Below are 16156 nucleotides of genomic sequence, written 5' to 3'. Positions count from 1 at the left end.
GCGCTTACAAATTGTTTGTGCCTCTTTCCAGGCTTTTCAATAGATATAGAACAGCATTAATAGAGGGGGATCTCTTCCTACACAAAAAAACCGGGGGGATTCTCCATTTATATTTCTTTACATAAATTGTTCATATTGAAAACTTAATATTTAATACATGAAGGTGATTCGTAAGGCCCAGGCCTTGCTGCTACTTTGTGAAACAAGCATCTTTGAGGCCCAACGTTTGTCCCTACTGGGCCTAAAGCGGGCCAAAATTTGAGCTAGCCTGGCCCTTGACACTTCAAAACTCCTAGTTAGTTGAATTGAAGTTTTGAATCAGGACTCAGCATGATACTACATTGACCACATCCATTGACTTGCTGGGTTGGATTTACAGCAATTCCAAATCAAAATTTAAGTCGTGCAAGATCCAAATTGTACAAAGTTTAGCCTGGCCGGGACCAAACACAGCCCTAAAGAGCAAACCATAATATTTTTTTTTCCGAGTGTACAAACCCTAGGGAATAGTGATTTCATAGAGAGACCGGCAAACTACCTGGTTTAATAAATAAAAAAAATAATTAAAACAGCAGTTGGATAGTGAAGCAGAAGTAGAAGCAGTCGATTGGTGACAAGAAAAACATTTGAATATGGTTTTGGCCAAGATGTCTATGTCCACATAAGAACAAGAATCCTTCACTCGTTTTACTAAAAGACAATGAAAGGGAGATTCCTTTTCTAAAGAAATCTTTTTACATTTTAGATTAGCCTAGGCAATACTCATAACTAAACATCTATGCTGTCCTAAGTTTAAGCATGGGCCGAATCGAATTAATCATACTCCCTTTTTCATTCTGCAATAGATTGGACCCAAGTGCAAATTTTTGTTACACCATGGAGAGGTAAGATCCATTGTAGTCCTCTGTTCAACTGCCAATTGATTTTCTCAACACCACCTTCATTTTAATGATTGCTCCACAATGCTTCCCATATCCCATGTGTCATACATACATACCTATATACATACTTACGCATCCATCCATCCATCCATCCATCCATCGATGCATGCATACGTATATACATATATACATACAAACGCACATACATATACGTGCGTGCGCAGGTCCACTGAGGAGTATAGACTGCATAGATGGCCCGATATTCATAGAATAGTTAACATTTGAATGAATTCCATGGTCTAGTTGGGCCGGACTAGGCCTTTCTATAAATTCTACGGGCTGGGCTTTGATTTGAGCAATTTTACAAAATCTCTAAGGGCCATCTTCTCATTGAAACTACAAACAAGGATTAGTGGTAAGAATTAGTGAAAGTATAGAACTTAAACATTATTAATCATTTTAAACTTTGGGCTGTAAAACGGAACATTATTGATTGGAAGAATCGAAACTATTGTACTAGTATCCAGCACTGACATCCACCTAGAAGCAGAAACCAAATCATTCTCAAGAAGACACACTTGCTGGAAATGATGCCTATCCTTGAGGCCAGGTTGCCTTTAGGAGTGGCCTTTCGACAAGCATTGTGCTAGTGGAATCCAATCCAATGACTTTAAGGCACATCTATCATAACAGGGGCCTACTAAGAACTTCCCCCCTTTTCTTTCTCATGTGATCTACTAGGAAGAAGTCTTGATTTGTTTCATCTTTTTACAACATCCTTCACAGGGACTCTTCTTGCTTTGCTTTCCATAGCTGTGTAGCATAAAACCATTCTTTTGTCTTCGAGAAATCCACCTGATGAGATTAAAAGGCTATCCAGTTTCTCCACCTTCTTTCCCTCGGTCAAAAGGCTGATGATTGTTTGGAAAAGTTTGCTTTTCTCCAACAAAAGCTAATACCCGATTTAAATAAGGACATGGGCAGTGAGTTCATCTGAGGGCCTGCCGTATTAGCTAATACATGCTGTGGCTGGGGTGCAACCGTCCCCAGAAGAATACTGATAAACACTGCATTTGAGTTGGCTACCAATAGAGGTAAGAATCTTAAGACACGATCACCTACATGTATATTTAATTATGCATTGCGTTCTTTTGGTTTCGCATAGCTGATTACTTTGTTGATATGTGATTGTCAGTACAATTATTTATGTTTGCGATATTATATGCATGTATCAAATATTAATGCCTTTTTCGGATATTTGGAATATGATACCAGCTACTTGATATTTTGAAAGGAATATAACATTATATTATATTTACTTGCATGAATATATATTTAATGAATTGATGGTTATGAAAGAGGTATTTAGACTAGCCACGTTAAATTATAGATAGTCTCATCATGGGTAGCAACATGACATTATGGATAGCCTCGTCACGAGCAAGAACATAGCATTATAGATAATTCGCTAGAGGCAGAAACATGGTATTGTGGATAGCCCCGCCACGGGTAAGAACGTGGTATTTGAGCTTGCTGGTCATAAGCTCGAGTGTGGTTGTGGTTAATCCAAAACTGAAAGATAATTGTTGATGGATTCAGATCGCATTAATGAGACATGAAGGATAAGTCATACGAAACCACCGGTAATATTTGTGATGGATTTAGGATGATACAAAATGTATATGCATTTGTAATGATTTTGAGTTATATTGGATGCTTGAAATAAGATTTTATAATTTATGTTTTCACTTTAATATTATTTATTGGTTATGCTTAAATTATATTATTATATTAGTGTGGATGCATAGAAATTTTGATTGAGCTGTAAAGCTTACACCATCTTTTTTTTCTTTCAGAGTTGCAGAATACTTAATACTTAGCTGTGGTTTGAGATCGCGAAAAAAAAACTCGAATAGTTAGAACGCGGCCGACACCAACTAGTAATTTAAAGTGAGAAGCCATTAAAACAAATCCAATTCATTGTTTTGGTGTTCGACTCGGTTATCTGACGTGCAAAGTCCATTGTGTTAAACGGGTCACCACAGGTTTGTGCCTCAGATGATTGCAATCAGTTTGGTAATCTATGCTGAAGAAATTAGCCTTTTTTATTGCTCAAAAATTATGCTTTTTTAAAAAAAAACCAAGAAACAGAAGAAATGGATAAAATTATTATAATGTATGGAAACATTAACACATATAGTTTGTTAGGTTGCTGCAGGAATCTCTCGTGATCTACAAAAGATCAAGTGTTCTAGGTCATGCAGTATTGAGACATACACGCACAGAGACGGATACATATATGTGTGCGTATCTGTGGCTGCTTCAGACCATAGATATTAGGGTTTTTTGTGTGCTCTATATGCTTTCAAGGGTGATATGTATGTATGTATATATATATATATATATATATATATATATATATATATATATATATATATATATATATATATATATATATATATATATATATATATATATATATATATATATATATATATATATATATATATATATATACACACACACACACACACACATATACATATACACGGCGTCTTCATTATTCATCATATTGATTTTTATATCTAGATCATCTTCTTCATACAAGGCTCCATGACTGACATTTGAGCAAGCTGATGATCCCCAGGTATACGTATACCAAGACACACCATGCAGCCCTACGCAGCAGAAAATTTATCTTTGAGGGTGAACGTTGATACATGGCAGACCTTAATATCTATGCTCGAACAAAACAAAGATAAATTTTCTGCATCGATCGACCGAGAGAGGATGAGGAAAGGGGGCCGAGCGAGCATTAAAAACAAGAACAAAACAAGAAGGAGAAGGAGGAGGAGGCTTATCTCAGACGGGGCAAGGTCGACGGCAGCCGGAAAGCTAGGGCTCGCGATGAAGGTGAGAACTGAGAAGCCGGCAGCGGGGAAGCTAGGGCATCGACCGATAGAAAATGAGGAGAGGGGGCCGGACGAGCGGTTGGGGGGTTTAATGTTTTCTAACGACGCTGTTAAGCGTCGTCGTTTCTTAATGTTTTAACGACGCTTTAGAGCGTCGTCGTTTCTGGAGATTTACCGACGCCAGGTAAAAGCGTCGGCAAAGGTTGGCGCTGAGCCAAACTTTCCCGATGCTTTCCCTTAGTATCGGAAAAACAAAGCCGGCAAAACTCAAAATTGTTGTAGTGAATGATGGTTTTATAAATAGTCTAGAATTTTTATTTTTAATTTTCAGTAGAATGCTATCTTTCAAAATAAATTAATGTCTATGATGCTTATAATTAATATTGTTAATTCTACTATAATGGTATAATATGGTATTTAGTAATTGGATTACAAGCTATTTACCATCTGCTACATATAAGTTGAAGTCTCATTTGGTTGGAGCCAGCCTTGAAGATACCTTCGATATTGCATTTCAACATCAATGCTCTGTGGCTCCACTTCGTGCGAATTTTCTATCTGCTGGCTACCGAAAAGAATCCCCACCAAACAATGCTTCCTTTCACGTGCCAAACATGGTTATAATATTGGCATGACAATATTTACGTAATAGTTCTAGATAACCATGCATGTACATTGCCGTTATATTACTGTTATAAGTTGTTAATTTTATTGAAATCGTCAATACATATATATGTGACCATAATAACAAAATGCTAAAATTATTTTTGAAGAAGTTTTTGAGTGTTATCCTAAGTAATTGCTCAGAAAAAGAACTTTCGGCTAATTAATGGTCTTTCAATACTGTTATAACAGCCTATAATGTTATGCACGTAGTCATATTATAGTTGTACAGATAAACAACAACAGCGATGATGATTATGATAAAAAGATAAATAATTAAGTGAATAAAATCAAGGTCTTGAATAAAAAATTGGTTAAGTTGACTTACGTGTCACCAAAATGCATCCTCTTTTTTTTTTTTTTGGTGAAAAACCTAAATGCATCCTTTGATGAGGTGCTTGGGTGTTTGTATTACTTCTAAACATCGTAAGTCAATGACAGTAGATGAAATAGCCCAGTTTCCTTGGGCTAATGGGCCAGTCTAAGAGGTCAGGGCCTGATGGGGTGGAGGAGAAGACTCCCGACCAGAGTCTTTTTTCTCTTTGATATTATCGAACTTCAAGAGTTCTAAGGCGATCCAAACACTGGCTAGACCTTAGGGCCTTCATTTATTTAAGGTTCTCCATCTCCTCCGTTGAGCACCGTCCTCGATAACTCCAGAAATCACTGCTGATCTCGTGTTTCCTTCTCCAAATCTCTTCATTGGATCTTCACCGAAAAAGCCACCGAATCACCTCGTCGGACTGAGGTAATCACTCTACATCTTCTTATCTTTTTTTTGGTCATCTAGCCGCCGTTCATCTTGATTTGGGCCAGTGAATCGCCGGAACTTCAATCTGAAACAAGGTGCCTTATTTCGGCCCCTTTTCTTCTGGGTTTCGCCGCCATCGACCGTTGGGTTTGGCCAGGCTTCGATTCGGTTGGGACCCCTAAGATCGTGCAGCTATTGGCCTAGGTGATTGTTTGTAATCTTGGCCGAGATTGGTGTGGATCTCTCTGTTTTTTTTTTGTTCTTCCTCTCTTCTTCCTTATGTCGGCCGACCACTGTCGTCGGTGGTGCAACGATTGAAGACCGCTCGTGGCCGCTGTCGCTGGTGGTGCCGTGACTGAAAGCCGCCCATGGCCACTATTACCGGGGTTGGATCGCCTTGGTGGCCATCACCCCTAATCCGATAAGAAGAGGGAGAGATTGGTTCTTCCCTTACTTTGGGGAAGAATAAGAGTCATCGCTATTCTTTCTCTCTCATCTCTTTTCGCTCTCTTTCTTTCTTTATTTTCTTTTCCTCTTTCTTTCTCTTTGCATGGTTCAATAGACCCAGCAAGAGGGTCCCATATGCTTACTTTGCGGACCTAAATTGACCCTAGTAGAGGGTCCTAGGCTAGTGTTGCTGTGACCATCCGTCGTGCTAGCCTTCACTCTAGTATTCATTAACCCTCCTTGGACCCTACCATCAGCAACCTCGCATATTACCCATGTCGTATTTGATACCTATTCTTTGATCTAATGATATAGGAAACACTGTTTTGACTAATTTGGGTGATCGAGCACTGCTGGACATTATCATCACTAATCTTTATTTTATTATCTATATCATGGTTTGATTCATTTTTTATGAGCTGACTGATTTGATTGGCTATAATGAATCGACCCAGATTGTTGGACGCTGCTATCTAATCAACCTTTTTCTTCCTTTTTGTCAGCTACCACCAGACCTATAATTGATAACCCCTGATCTATTATTCTTTTCTTGATTGGATATATGTTTCTTGATAAGATAGATAGAGTTACATTATGTTGATTGATTCGGACAATTAGGCATTGTCATCTAGCTGCCCTAGTACTTCATTCTATATGAATCTATTTTCATAATCGGCCTTTGTTTTGTATGGACGTGCAGTCGTCCGGACAGAAAGAAGTCCAACGAGATCTTATACTCGAGTTTCTAAATCGAAGTAGGGCCCTGATCCTTAATTTGTTCTTAATTTTCAATTAAAGAAGGATAGAAAATATGGATAATTCAAATATTAGAACTCTAAAATTAGGTAATTACTGAATAATTGATTCATCAATATGGTGAGTGATTGATAAAGGATAAATTGGTGTTATATTGATATTAAATTGACTAGACATGTTAGGTATGAATTGGTAGTATTGTAACTGCATTGGATTGCGATAGAGGTAACACATGTTCTTGATCATCAATATATACATGTTCGTTGATTTATACTGTTAGTTTTGCTTCATGAAATTTGCATTGTGAGATTTACATTGATGGATTTGGTTTGGAGTGAGATACTATGTTTTATATGATTTCAGGTATGAACATACTTGTACAATTATTGGATGTATCAGATATTGAAAACCTGATGATATGAACAATAATACCTGAAAATTATGAGAATAGAAAGTGCTTTGACAAGAATAACATGCAAATCAGATGGATAAGATATGGTTTATACTAACCTCGTAATGGGATAGCCTCCGCGAGCTTATGTGTGGGATAGTCTCCATAGGCTTATACGTAGGATTTTGTTTAGTAGTCTTGGACTGGGTCATGATTTGGTTAGTCCAAAGACGGAAAGATAATTATAATGGAACTTGGAATTAAGATAATGAAAAATAGTTGATAAGACCCATGAAATCAATACTGAATAAAACGTTTTACTTGTTGGTATTTGTGATATATCTTTTTTGATAAGTTGAATATTTAATGTATTATATGCGGATGCTTGTTGGTTTAATTGAGTTATAATAGATGTTTGAAAAAAAATTTCGTAATTTATGTTTTCATTCTGGTATCGCTTATTGCTATTTTCAAACTATATTATTATATTGGTGTGAATGTGTAGAGATTCTTATTGGACAGTAAAACTCACAACCCATTTTTTTTCTTTTCAGAGTTGCAGGTTGCAGGTTGCAGGTTGCTTAGTACTTAGCTATAGTCGTGATTGCAGAAAAAAAGAATAAACAAATAGAATGTTATTACTGTCGGTTGTATGAATAAATTCTATAATTGTACAAGTTTTGTTATGTGGTATGAATTGAGATCATTATTGAGGTTGTAATAAATTTTCAGGCCTTGCATATCCTCTAGGGCCCTACTTTAGGATGTATACAGCCGTATCATGTGGCCAACTCAGGTGGCGGGTTCGGGGCATGACAGTGGATAAAGCTGTCGCAAAGGTCTGAAGGGAATATTTGGAATTATATGAAGGAAAATAGGACTTACGAAGGATTTCTAGAATGAGGGTTTTATAGCAATCATAAAATTTAAACCATACCAAGAAGATTGGAAAACGAGACACTTATCACCAGTATGGCAAAAAAAATTTGCCAACCAACAACCCTATCTGAACACTATCTTGCTTCAAGATTATGGAACTCCTTTTGTTTCACCTAACTGTGATCTAGAAGAATCCCCAGAGTCGATATGGACCACTTTGGCTACTACAGGTAGAGCTGGATAGGGTTCAAGAGTGAGGTCGGCCACATCGGGAAGTCGAGTCATTGGCCAAATTTCTGGAGGCCATAATTTGGTCATACAACATCCGATTGAGTTGATCTTTTTTTTTTTAAATCAGACAGTTTTTTGAGACATATGACGTGACACCACGCCCCCAAGGGGTGATGCCCATATCAATTGAGCCCAAATTCCATCATTTGGAATCTAAAATGGGCTGGTCAAAATGAAAATTTTCTTTTCAGATAAAACTTTGACCAAGCATATCTCTCTATCTGAGAAGAATCAAGCGGAGCGACAACATGCAAAGTTGATGTAGAATTCGAGATCTACTTCCTGAAGAATTCTAGCTTTTTTAGAAGATTTCCACTAGTAATGTTTATTTTAGGAAAGAGAGTCCTATTAGAATTAGAAAGAGGAGTCCAATCTACATTGTGCAAGGTGGACCTCACCATTTACAAATAGAGCCTATGTATCTTAGTTTTTGAATCGTTAAAAAAAAAATGGGACGTAAAATGTGACATCATTAACACATTTTTACCATCCTAATTAATCTCATTTGAGTTGTCTGAAAGTAAATTAGGGGTTTTACTATATACCTTTTGAGGAACCTAATGCAATATGTCTATTTTCTTCATTTGGTCATATCTACATTCATATCTTATCCAAAATCTTAAAGTGAAACAATTTGTCTACGAAAATCCTACAACTTTTAATTTACTACTCAACATAAGGAACATGCTTCAGCAAAAAAATGTATGGATATTGAAGTTTGAGTTTCATGGTTCTTCCATTATATATATGTATCAAGTGCTTAGTCATAATATTTCTCAAAAAAAAAAAAAAAAAAAAACTCCATCATGATATTTTCTGCAGATAATCACCCATCCACATGTTTAAAGAATTTATGTGGTATTTCGGCAAGCTCTTACACTTTAACAATAAAGTCCCAACAATGGTGGTTAAACGAGAAAATCATGATAAATAAAAGAGAAGGAAAACAAAGGATATGTGCTGAGGTTGCTGCATAAAATAATATTTTTTCTTTCCAAGTTTTATGTGTACAGCATCTGTTAGACACCAATTAACTTGAGCTCTAGCAATTCCACTCTCTAGTGGTTATAAGTGTCACACGAGGAGAAAATAAAAGGAATAAAATCAAGAAGCGAAGAAACTTATGATAAATAAGGGACAAAAGAAAATCCAGAGAAGAAGAAGAACAAGGCCCAGATAAAGAACGTAAGGTTCACGCACCATGCAAACAAGAATGACAGAATAATTTCCAGTGTCCCCTCACCCTTCATATACGCCTCCTTATATTCCTCACTGTTGACATAAATGCCTTAGAACCTTCCAGGAGCCACTGAATGCATACCACCTTCGTGTAGCTCTGCTAGCATTAATCCTGCTCTCTGTCATGCCAGTCTGGTCTTCCTAAGGTGAACTCCAGGCTAGGGTTTTTGAGTTCTTCATGAGAACCAGTAGAACCATTGGATCGGCAAAGGTGGCTATCCTGTTTAAAAGTCCAGAGATGCACTTTATCATTCATTTTTTTTGAATTTCCTCTTAAATTTTGTGAAAAGACACATTGTGTCACTTGTATATTACATATATTCCATTAACTTTATAAACAGAGTCTTTATCTGTATCTCTGTGTGGTGCGTGTGGTATCCAGCAATTGCTTGTAAGTACCTCTGTCCGAGATGTGAAAGTTGTTGGTTCAAACCCTTCCATGTCACTTGGATTGGTTTGCAACCAAGCTCCTCCGCTGAAATTTGTCACAAGAAGTTCATGTCATGCAAAAGTTCAAGAGTGAATTTAATGACACATTAACAAGCCATATCAAATCATTCTCCTGCACAATGCTAGGCGTGAAATTTATGTTTTACCAGTGCATTGTGCTGCTTGTGTATGTAATCTTAATTATCTCCCTTTTCATCAGTTAATAATGGAAGGCTGGTTTTGTTTTGGTCCTTCGCAAAAAATTATATTTTATAGTTTCTAGGTGCTAAACTAGGACACCATTTGGTTTCCAAGAAAAATATGCCCCTCAATACCGTTTTGTAGTTTCAAGGTGTCAAAAACTTGTTTTTTCTTTTCTTTTTTTTTTTCGTAAATGTTTTTGCTCACACTAACCAAATCCTTTGCGAGAGGACACAATACGCATTCATATTGCTTATCTAAATTCATTGCTTTCAGAATGTCATTTTGTTTTTTTCTTGTCATGTCTGGCAATTTAATTGTTTAAATAGTAGCATTAATTGCGTAAGTGTACTAACAACACCATCTAATGGAGTTATGTTTCACAACTTTGCCTCCTTAAAAGAGCTAAGAAAAAAGACAAAAATGATTCCAGTTCAAATAAATGTGTATAAAATTTCATATTGAGATCCTATCAGAAACCATCTGGAGTAGCTGACGTGGATCGGATTGTCTTGTTAGGGGATTTGTTTTATTTATAAAGAATGTTTTTGGTATACGACTTTACATATATATACATATATCAAGGACCAATCCTCCTGGGTTTCTATTGGTTATTCTCCTAAACAGTATTCTTCCAGTTTAGCTCTTTTCCCGCGAGCACACTACTTGTTTTAGCTTCAATTAGTGATGAGATTTATTTTGTTTGCGATGTATATGGTCTCCCAATTTAATCCCTACATGATATTTAAGTTACATGCAACCAAATGCTCCCAAGAGCTTTCTCTTGGGAATTCAAAACGGTCATGTTGTGCATTTATAGGTTTTGTTTCATAGCACCATGGCTTCTTTATCTTTGGAGTTTACATCAATTTGTTTTCCGTGATGAAATGATTCTTTTCAGTCTAATGATTGTTTTTTCATATCTTTCATTCCCCTGGGAAACCTTAGGCAACATTAGGTTTTCAATACTCATTATTTTCATCAGAACACTTAATTTATTAACATCTTTCTTAGAATAGTTTCCAACATGCATATGCTTCTATGCAGAACTTCTTGACACCATATTGGTCACCATACAGCATATTTAAAACCAAGTAATTCTATATCACTTTTCAATATTCCAGGATAACAATCAATTCACTAAGAGATTAAGGAACATCATCTGCAGCTTAAGTATCGGCCGAAGTACTATTGAGTTTTTCCATATCCCAAATAAATAGTTAGCATGCAAAAGGATTTTTTTGGAAGATGATTATAAGATATGATCTATCAGAAAGAGTTGACAGCTATGTCTGAAGCAGTTAATTTATTATAAAGATGTTTTGTTACTATAAATATTGGAGTATTGAAGTTAATTAGATTAGTAATAGATATGCTTACCTTTTTTCAGTATAGTAACGAATATACTTGTGGAACTTGCTTGTAAGTTCCTGACATGGGCTATCTCTCTTTACCTTCAGTGCCACAAAAACAACATAGAAAGGAAGGCCGTATTTGACATAAAATTAACAGATGCATGCCATCTTTCACTACTCCAACCTTCTATGATATAAGGCTTTGTGAAGTCTAAGAAGATAAAGGAATATATATAGGCACCAAAGAAGGAAAACGAAACATGGTAATAATGCTAGTGAAGTTTAAAAGTAATATAACAATAAAAGAGAAGAAAATATGAGGTAGCATGCATGTAGGTCTAGGACAGATGAGGTCAAATCACATCACAAAAATCAGAGCCAATGCATTGAAAAGCTAAACTACTGGAATGAGGAACCAAAAGACAAAGTAAAGCCCAAGACCTGGACATGATGCTGCACTATAATAATACTATAAAATCAAAGAGAGCACTCAAGTCAAGGTGTATTTGGCCTTTTCAGTCTCGTTCACTGAAGACAAAGATCCCAAGAGAACAAAAGCATTAAGCAAAAGACACCAACTAAATATAGCATTAACAAAGTAATTAAATTGGTTTGATCACTTTCAGCAAGTGAATGCCTTCTTTTCCTTAATCTTAAGCTTTTGCTTTAAATCTCCCAATGAGATCTCAAAGAACGCAAAGGGCGAGAGAAAAGCTAAAGCTGCCATGGGAGCCCTTTTGCACTTAGATTTGGAGAACGTGGACTTGTCAATCTTCTAAGCTAAGCTTAAAGACATTTGTTGGGAAAAAAATATTTCTCTGCTAATTGGAAACACTAAAAAAATGTTTGTGGATTGTGAATGGACACACACAGAGAGAGAGAGAGAGAGAGAGAGAGAGAGAGAGAGGTTTACTTAGATGAGTTTCTCCATCTAGTACTCGAGTCCATGTCCTTTGGTTGGACTGGTTTATTTGATCCTTCGTGCTCCATTAGTTGATGGAAGCTGAGATCTCCAGTCCCAAGAGCAGAATCTTCTTCGCCTGAGCCTTCTGATTGAGCTTGAGAATATATAATTTACACAAGATGTATTGAGAAGAAGATGATATTGCACATTCTTATTTGAAGGTGATTTATATTGGTTTAACGGAAAGTTTGAACTGCTTTTAAGGAAGTTAGTAAAATAGTAAAAAAAAAAAAAAGAGGGAGCGACAGTTGAAATAAAGAGAAACACAGAAGGCTAAGTAATACGAATTACCTGAGGAAGCTGCAGGCTTGTCAGTGGATTTAACAGTTCTATACATCTGTAGAGCCAGAGAGAAAGAAATCTAAAGCAATTGAATAGATAGAGAGATGGAAAGACGGATAGAGATAAAGGAGAAGAAAAGAAGAAAAATAATAGTGAAGAAAGAAAGAAAAAGGCAAGGTAAAGATCAGGAGAATCCAGCTTCAATCCAAGCCTCTACTCCTTTCTTCCTATGGTGTGTCTTGTCATTCTTTTTTTTTTTTCGAGATATTTCTTGTTATCTAATATTTTTCTTTCCACTTCCATTGCTCACGAGGTTGATGCCTCTTGAGTTTATTTTGGCCTTGTATTATTGTGAAATGATGGCTGCTTTTCCTCTCTCTCTCTCTCTCTCTCTCTCTCTCTCTCTCTCTCTCTCTCTCTGTGACCTTACCTATATGTATGGCAGTTCTCTGTCTGCAAATAAACAGACCTATTACGGATTCATTCATTCATTTAGTCATTCACTGCATCCATTACTACTGTACACGCATTAGTAAGCAAGCGAGCGGGCGAGAGAGAGAGAGAGAGATGGAAACTCTGCTCAGGTTGAGGGGGATGACGATGAGGAATGTGGTCTCAAACAAAGGAAAGAAAAAACCTGTAAGTGGCTCTTGACATGGGCTAGAGTCAGATCTTTCACATCCATGAGCTCGAGAACAGACTTCGGCGTCGCCCCTAAATCGAAACAATCCACCAAAGCAGAAAGAGATTGCCAGATTTCATGAATGATAGATTAAATAATTTGATATAATCACAAAAGTAGCAGCAGGAAAATGAGAGATATAGCATACTCTCATGACCACCGAGGAGCTCGACAGCATGGACGAAGCGGGCATGAAGTGTGCTAGTCCACCGCATTCTTGGTGCACGCATACTCCGCTTCGCCGAGAGCTTCTGCATGAATCTAGACCTCATCATGTTGTGAGAGACATCTAGCGGCCCAATTCCATATTGATGGTGGTGGTGGGGGTGGTGGTTGTAGTTGATTGTGTCTGATGATAACCCGGCGAACCTTGTCGGTGGTGCCATCACTGGATGCAGGAAAGATGCCGCTGTGTCTAAATTGGAAGAGTAACCACTAGAAGAAGAAGGTGAAGATGGCACCGAAGAGCAAAATGAGGACCATAAAGAAGGTGTGGATGACATTTGGTGGTTGAATCCCATCGTGGGATCAGCTGAGAGGAACGGTGAGGTATTGCTGTTGTAGATGGGGATTCCCTTTATTGGCCTCCGGTCATCCAACACCAAGTCGCTGAGATGGCTGTTGTGGCACCTATCCTGCAGTGCTCCTTCCCACCTCCATGGGCCATCTACCTCCGAGGTTGCCAACGGACTTGAGAGGGTCAGATCGGTGCAAGCGAAGTTTGAGCAGCTGTCGGCTTGTGGTTTGAGGGCTTCGATCCGCTGAAGGAGGTCGAGGCTGAGGTCATGGTGGGTGTCGGCCGTCGAGGAGGGTGTGGTTCTTGGGGGTCTGATGTGCAACGAGAGGTCGGGGGAAGGGATTGAGGTGGTTTCCGTGAAGACTCCTTGAGTTTGCATTCTATAATCTCTTCCTCTCCTTTTTCCTTGATCTGGATGGTGTCTGTTGATGGACGGATAAGCTCTGGAAAACCCGCTTCACCAGTCTGAAGTTTTGCACCAGGTTCCCCGGTACTTGCATGCAGCTGCAGCACCGCTTTCTTATTCTTTTTCTTTCTTTCTATGTAGAGATGAAGTGGGGAGTAAGAGAATGAGGAAGAGCTTTGAGAGGGTGCATGATCTGCAAGTGTTCCTTTTTTATTCTCTTTGTATGTAGTGATCTAGAGAGGGAGAGGGGTGGGGGGGGGGGGTGAGGGTTTGGTTGGGCGATCTTTTTTTCTGAAGATAGGGGTTGGTTGGGCGAAGAGCGAATGCTTTTAGTGGACGGAGAGCATAAAGAAAGGAAAGGGTAGAGCATTTGGAACGGTTGGGGGTCTCATTTTGATAGAGTGTATGTGGGAAAATGGCACTTGTGTGTGTGAAAGAGAGAGAGAGAGAGAGAGAGAGAGAGAGAGCGGTCAAGGGACTTAGGCAACAGGAGCTTGGACTTCCTACTCCGCGGAAATCGGCGTATATTTTAGGACGAAGCTTATAGGCATGAGAGAATATAAAGGCTTGGAGATGAAGAGAAAAAAGAAAAAGGACCGAGGCTTGTGCTGCGATTCCTTCCCACCGGCTCCATTAATTAGGTTGTTTTCTAATCTAAACCAAAATGGAAGGGAAAAAAATAGAAAAAAAGAAGAGAGAGAGGGGCAAGAAACGTGTCATCATATTATTAGATACTTTTAATTCTTAATTGGAGTCAGGTTTTGAAACTCAACTTTATTTTAATTTCCTTCAAGGTTGGTGCGGTCTTCAGCATCAGATTTTATCATACTCTTGGGTGAAGCATACTTAGGTGAGAGCAATTCATGCTAGCACCATGCAGGCGTATATTTAGTCTAACATTGATTATTTACTATTTAGATATTGGGTACTTATATATGATCAAGAAACTCAAATAACATCTTTCGGCTAGCCTGTTTGGATGAAGTCCTGAATTGTTACAAATAGTATCAGAGCGGACTTGACTTATAACCTATGTGGACTACGAGACACTGCAGCACAGATCTATTGGGGTTGACCATGGGCTGATTGTGGTATTTGTGATTAGATTTAAATGGATTTGAATCCTTAGCCTGACGAGGATGTCAGAGCTTAAACGGAGCTTTCGACTAATCTTTTTGAGCGAGATCTTGGATTATTACAGTCCTTGTGTTACCCAAACAAACAAATATATATATATATATATATATATATATATATATATATATATATATATATATATATATATATATATATATATATATATATATATATATATATATATATATATATATATATATTTGAGGTGCAACTGAGTTGATTTAGCTGAATTTCAGCAGAGTTCCTGGATTTTTCATAATGCTTATCATAATAGCTCCTTTTGCATTCAAAAGTAATTATAGTATTGGTGGTTTCTGGCTCGACAAACTTGCCTCATGACTCGTCCATTCTATGGACATTATAATTAAGGATGGGTGGTTCACTCTTGTTCGTGTTAGCATTCAAACCTAGCTAAACTTCGCCCATTAGAACGGGGAGGGGGTGGTTATGCTGCATCTGGGATCTCGGGCTTTGGAGCTGTCAAATTGTGCAATCACGATCGGACATTGGAGATCGTGATGTTCGAGAGTATCAAGAGATCCAACTCCATGACCCAAAAAAAAAAAAAAAAGATTTTGAGCCGGTAAGAGCTGTCAGGTGCCTAGGCTTATTAGCATCATTGACTAAAAGGGCGTTGCTTGGCTCTTGTGGTTTTCATTATAATAAGTTATTATTTTAAACCCTAATTCTACAAACCTTCCAACTTCTAATTCCCTTCTCATACTCCCAAATATTCCCTTCTAACCTTGCAACAACCTTGTCTAGTGTCATTTATGACATGTCCACATGATCTTCTTCCCCACACAAGGTTGACTCATGAATATATTTACAAAACCCTAGGTTCCATCTAGGCAAACCAATATTACAATATGGTAAATGGATTTCTTATTGGGAAGTCGATCACTTAGCTTTAAATGCCCTCCTTTAAGATAATAGACATGCCCCTAAAGAGATGATTGAGGGTTATTCTAAG

At 37.7% G+C, this 16156-nt stretch overlaps 1 protein-coding gene across 5 annotated transcripts; it reads right to left on the bottom strand.

Annotated features, from left to right (window-relative positions):
• Positions 1 to 8925: 8925 nt before the first annotated feature.
• LOC103713215 (transcription repressor KAN1-like) lies at positions 8926 to 14544 on the bottom strand. 5 transcript variants are annotated; one of them, XM_008800069.5, is made up of 6 exons: positions 13272 to 14544; positions 13079 to 13155; positions 12451 to 12496; positions 12109 to 12253; positions 9526 to 9685; positions 8926 to 9430 (listed from the first exon to the last, which is right to left on the bottom strand). In XM_008800069.5, the coding sequence occupies exons 1-6, from the start codon at positions 14017 to 14019 to the stop codon at positions 9317 to 9319; spliced, it is 1290 nt and encodes a 429-aa protein (XP_008798291.2). In that variant the 5' UTR covers positions 14020 to 14544; the 3' UTR covers positions 8926 to 9316. The 5 variants fall into 5 exon arrangements, with proteins under 5 accessions (XP_008798291.2, XP_038983034.1, XP_008798299.2 ...); XM_039127106.3 differs by having other exon boundaries at positions 8926 to 9425; positions 9610 to 9685; XM_008800077.5 differs by having other exon boundaries at positions 12109 to 12244.
• Positions 14545 to 16156: the final 1612 nt, after the last annotated feature.

Source organism: Phoenix dactylifera, chromosome 7 (genome assembly GCF_051530095.1).
Source record: "Phoenix dactylifera cultivar Ajwa chromosome 7, Ajwa_hap1_PhDact_Kaust_v1.1, whole genome shotgun sequence".
NCBI classification, from domain to species: domain Eukaryota; kingdom Viridiplantae; phylum Streptophyta; class Magnoliopsida; order Arecales; family Arecaceae; genus Phoenix; species Phoenix dactylifera.
This window is presented reverse-complemented; position numbering and strand designations above follow the sequence as displayed.

What these genes read in the sequence shown, in the direction of transcription:
- LOC103713215 (XM_008800069.5), bottom strand. Translation starts at nt 14,019, where the DNA reads ATGCAAACTCAAGGAGTCTTCACGGAAACCACCTCAATCCCTTCCCCC. An exon ending in GCTCCTCGGTGGTCATGAGA is followed by an intron (nt 13,156 to 13,271) that starts GTATGCTATATC and finishes GTTTCGATTTAG; the next exon opens with GGGCGACGCCGAAGTCTGTT. An exon ending in ATAAAGTTAATGGAATATAT is followed by an intron (nt 9,431 to 9,525) that starts GTAATATACAAG and finishes ACTTTTAAACAG; the next exon opens with GATAGCCACCTTTGCCGATC.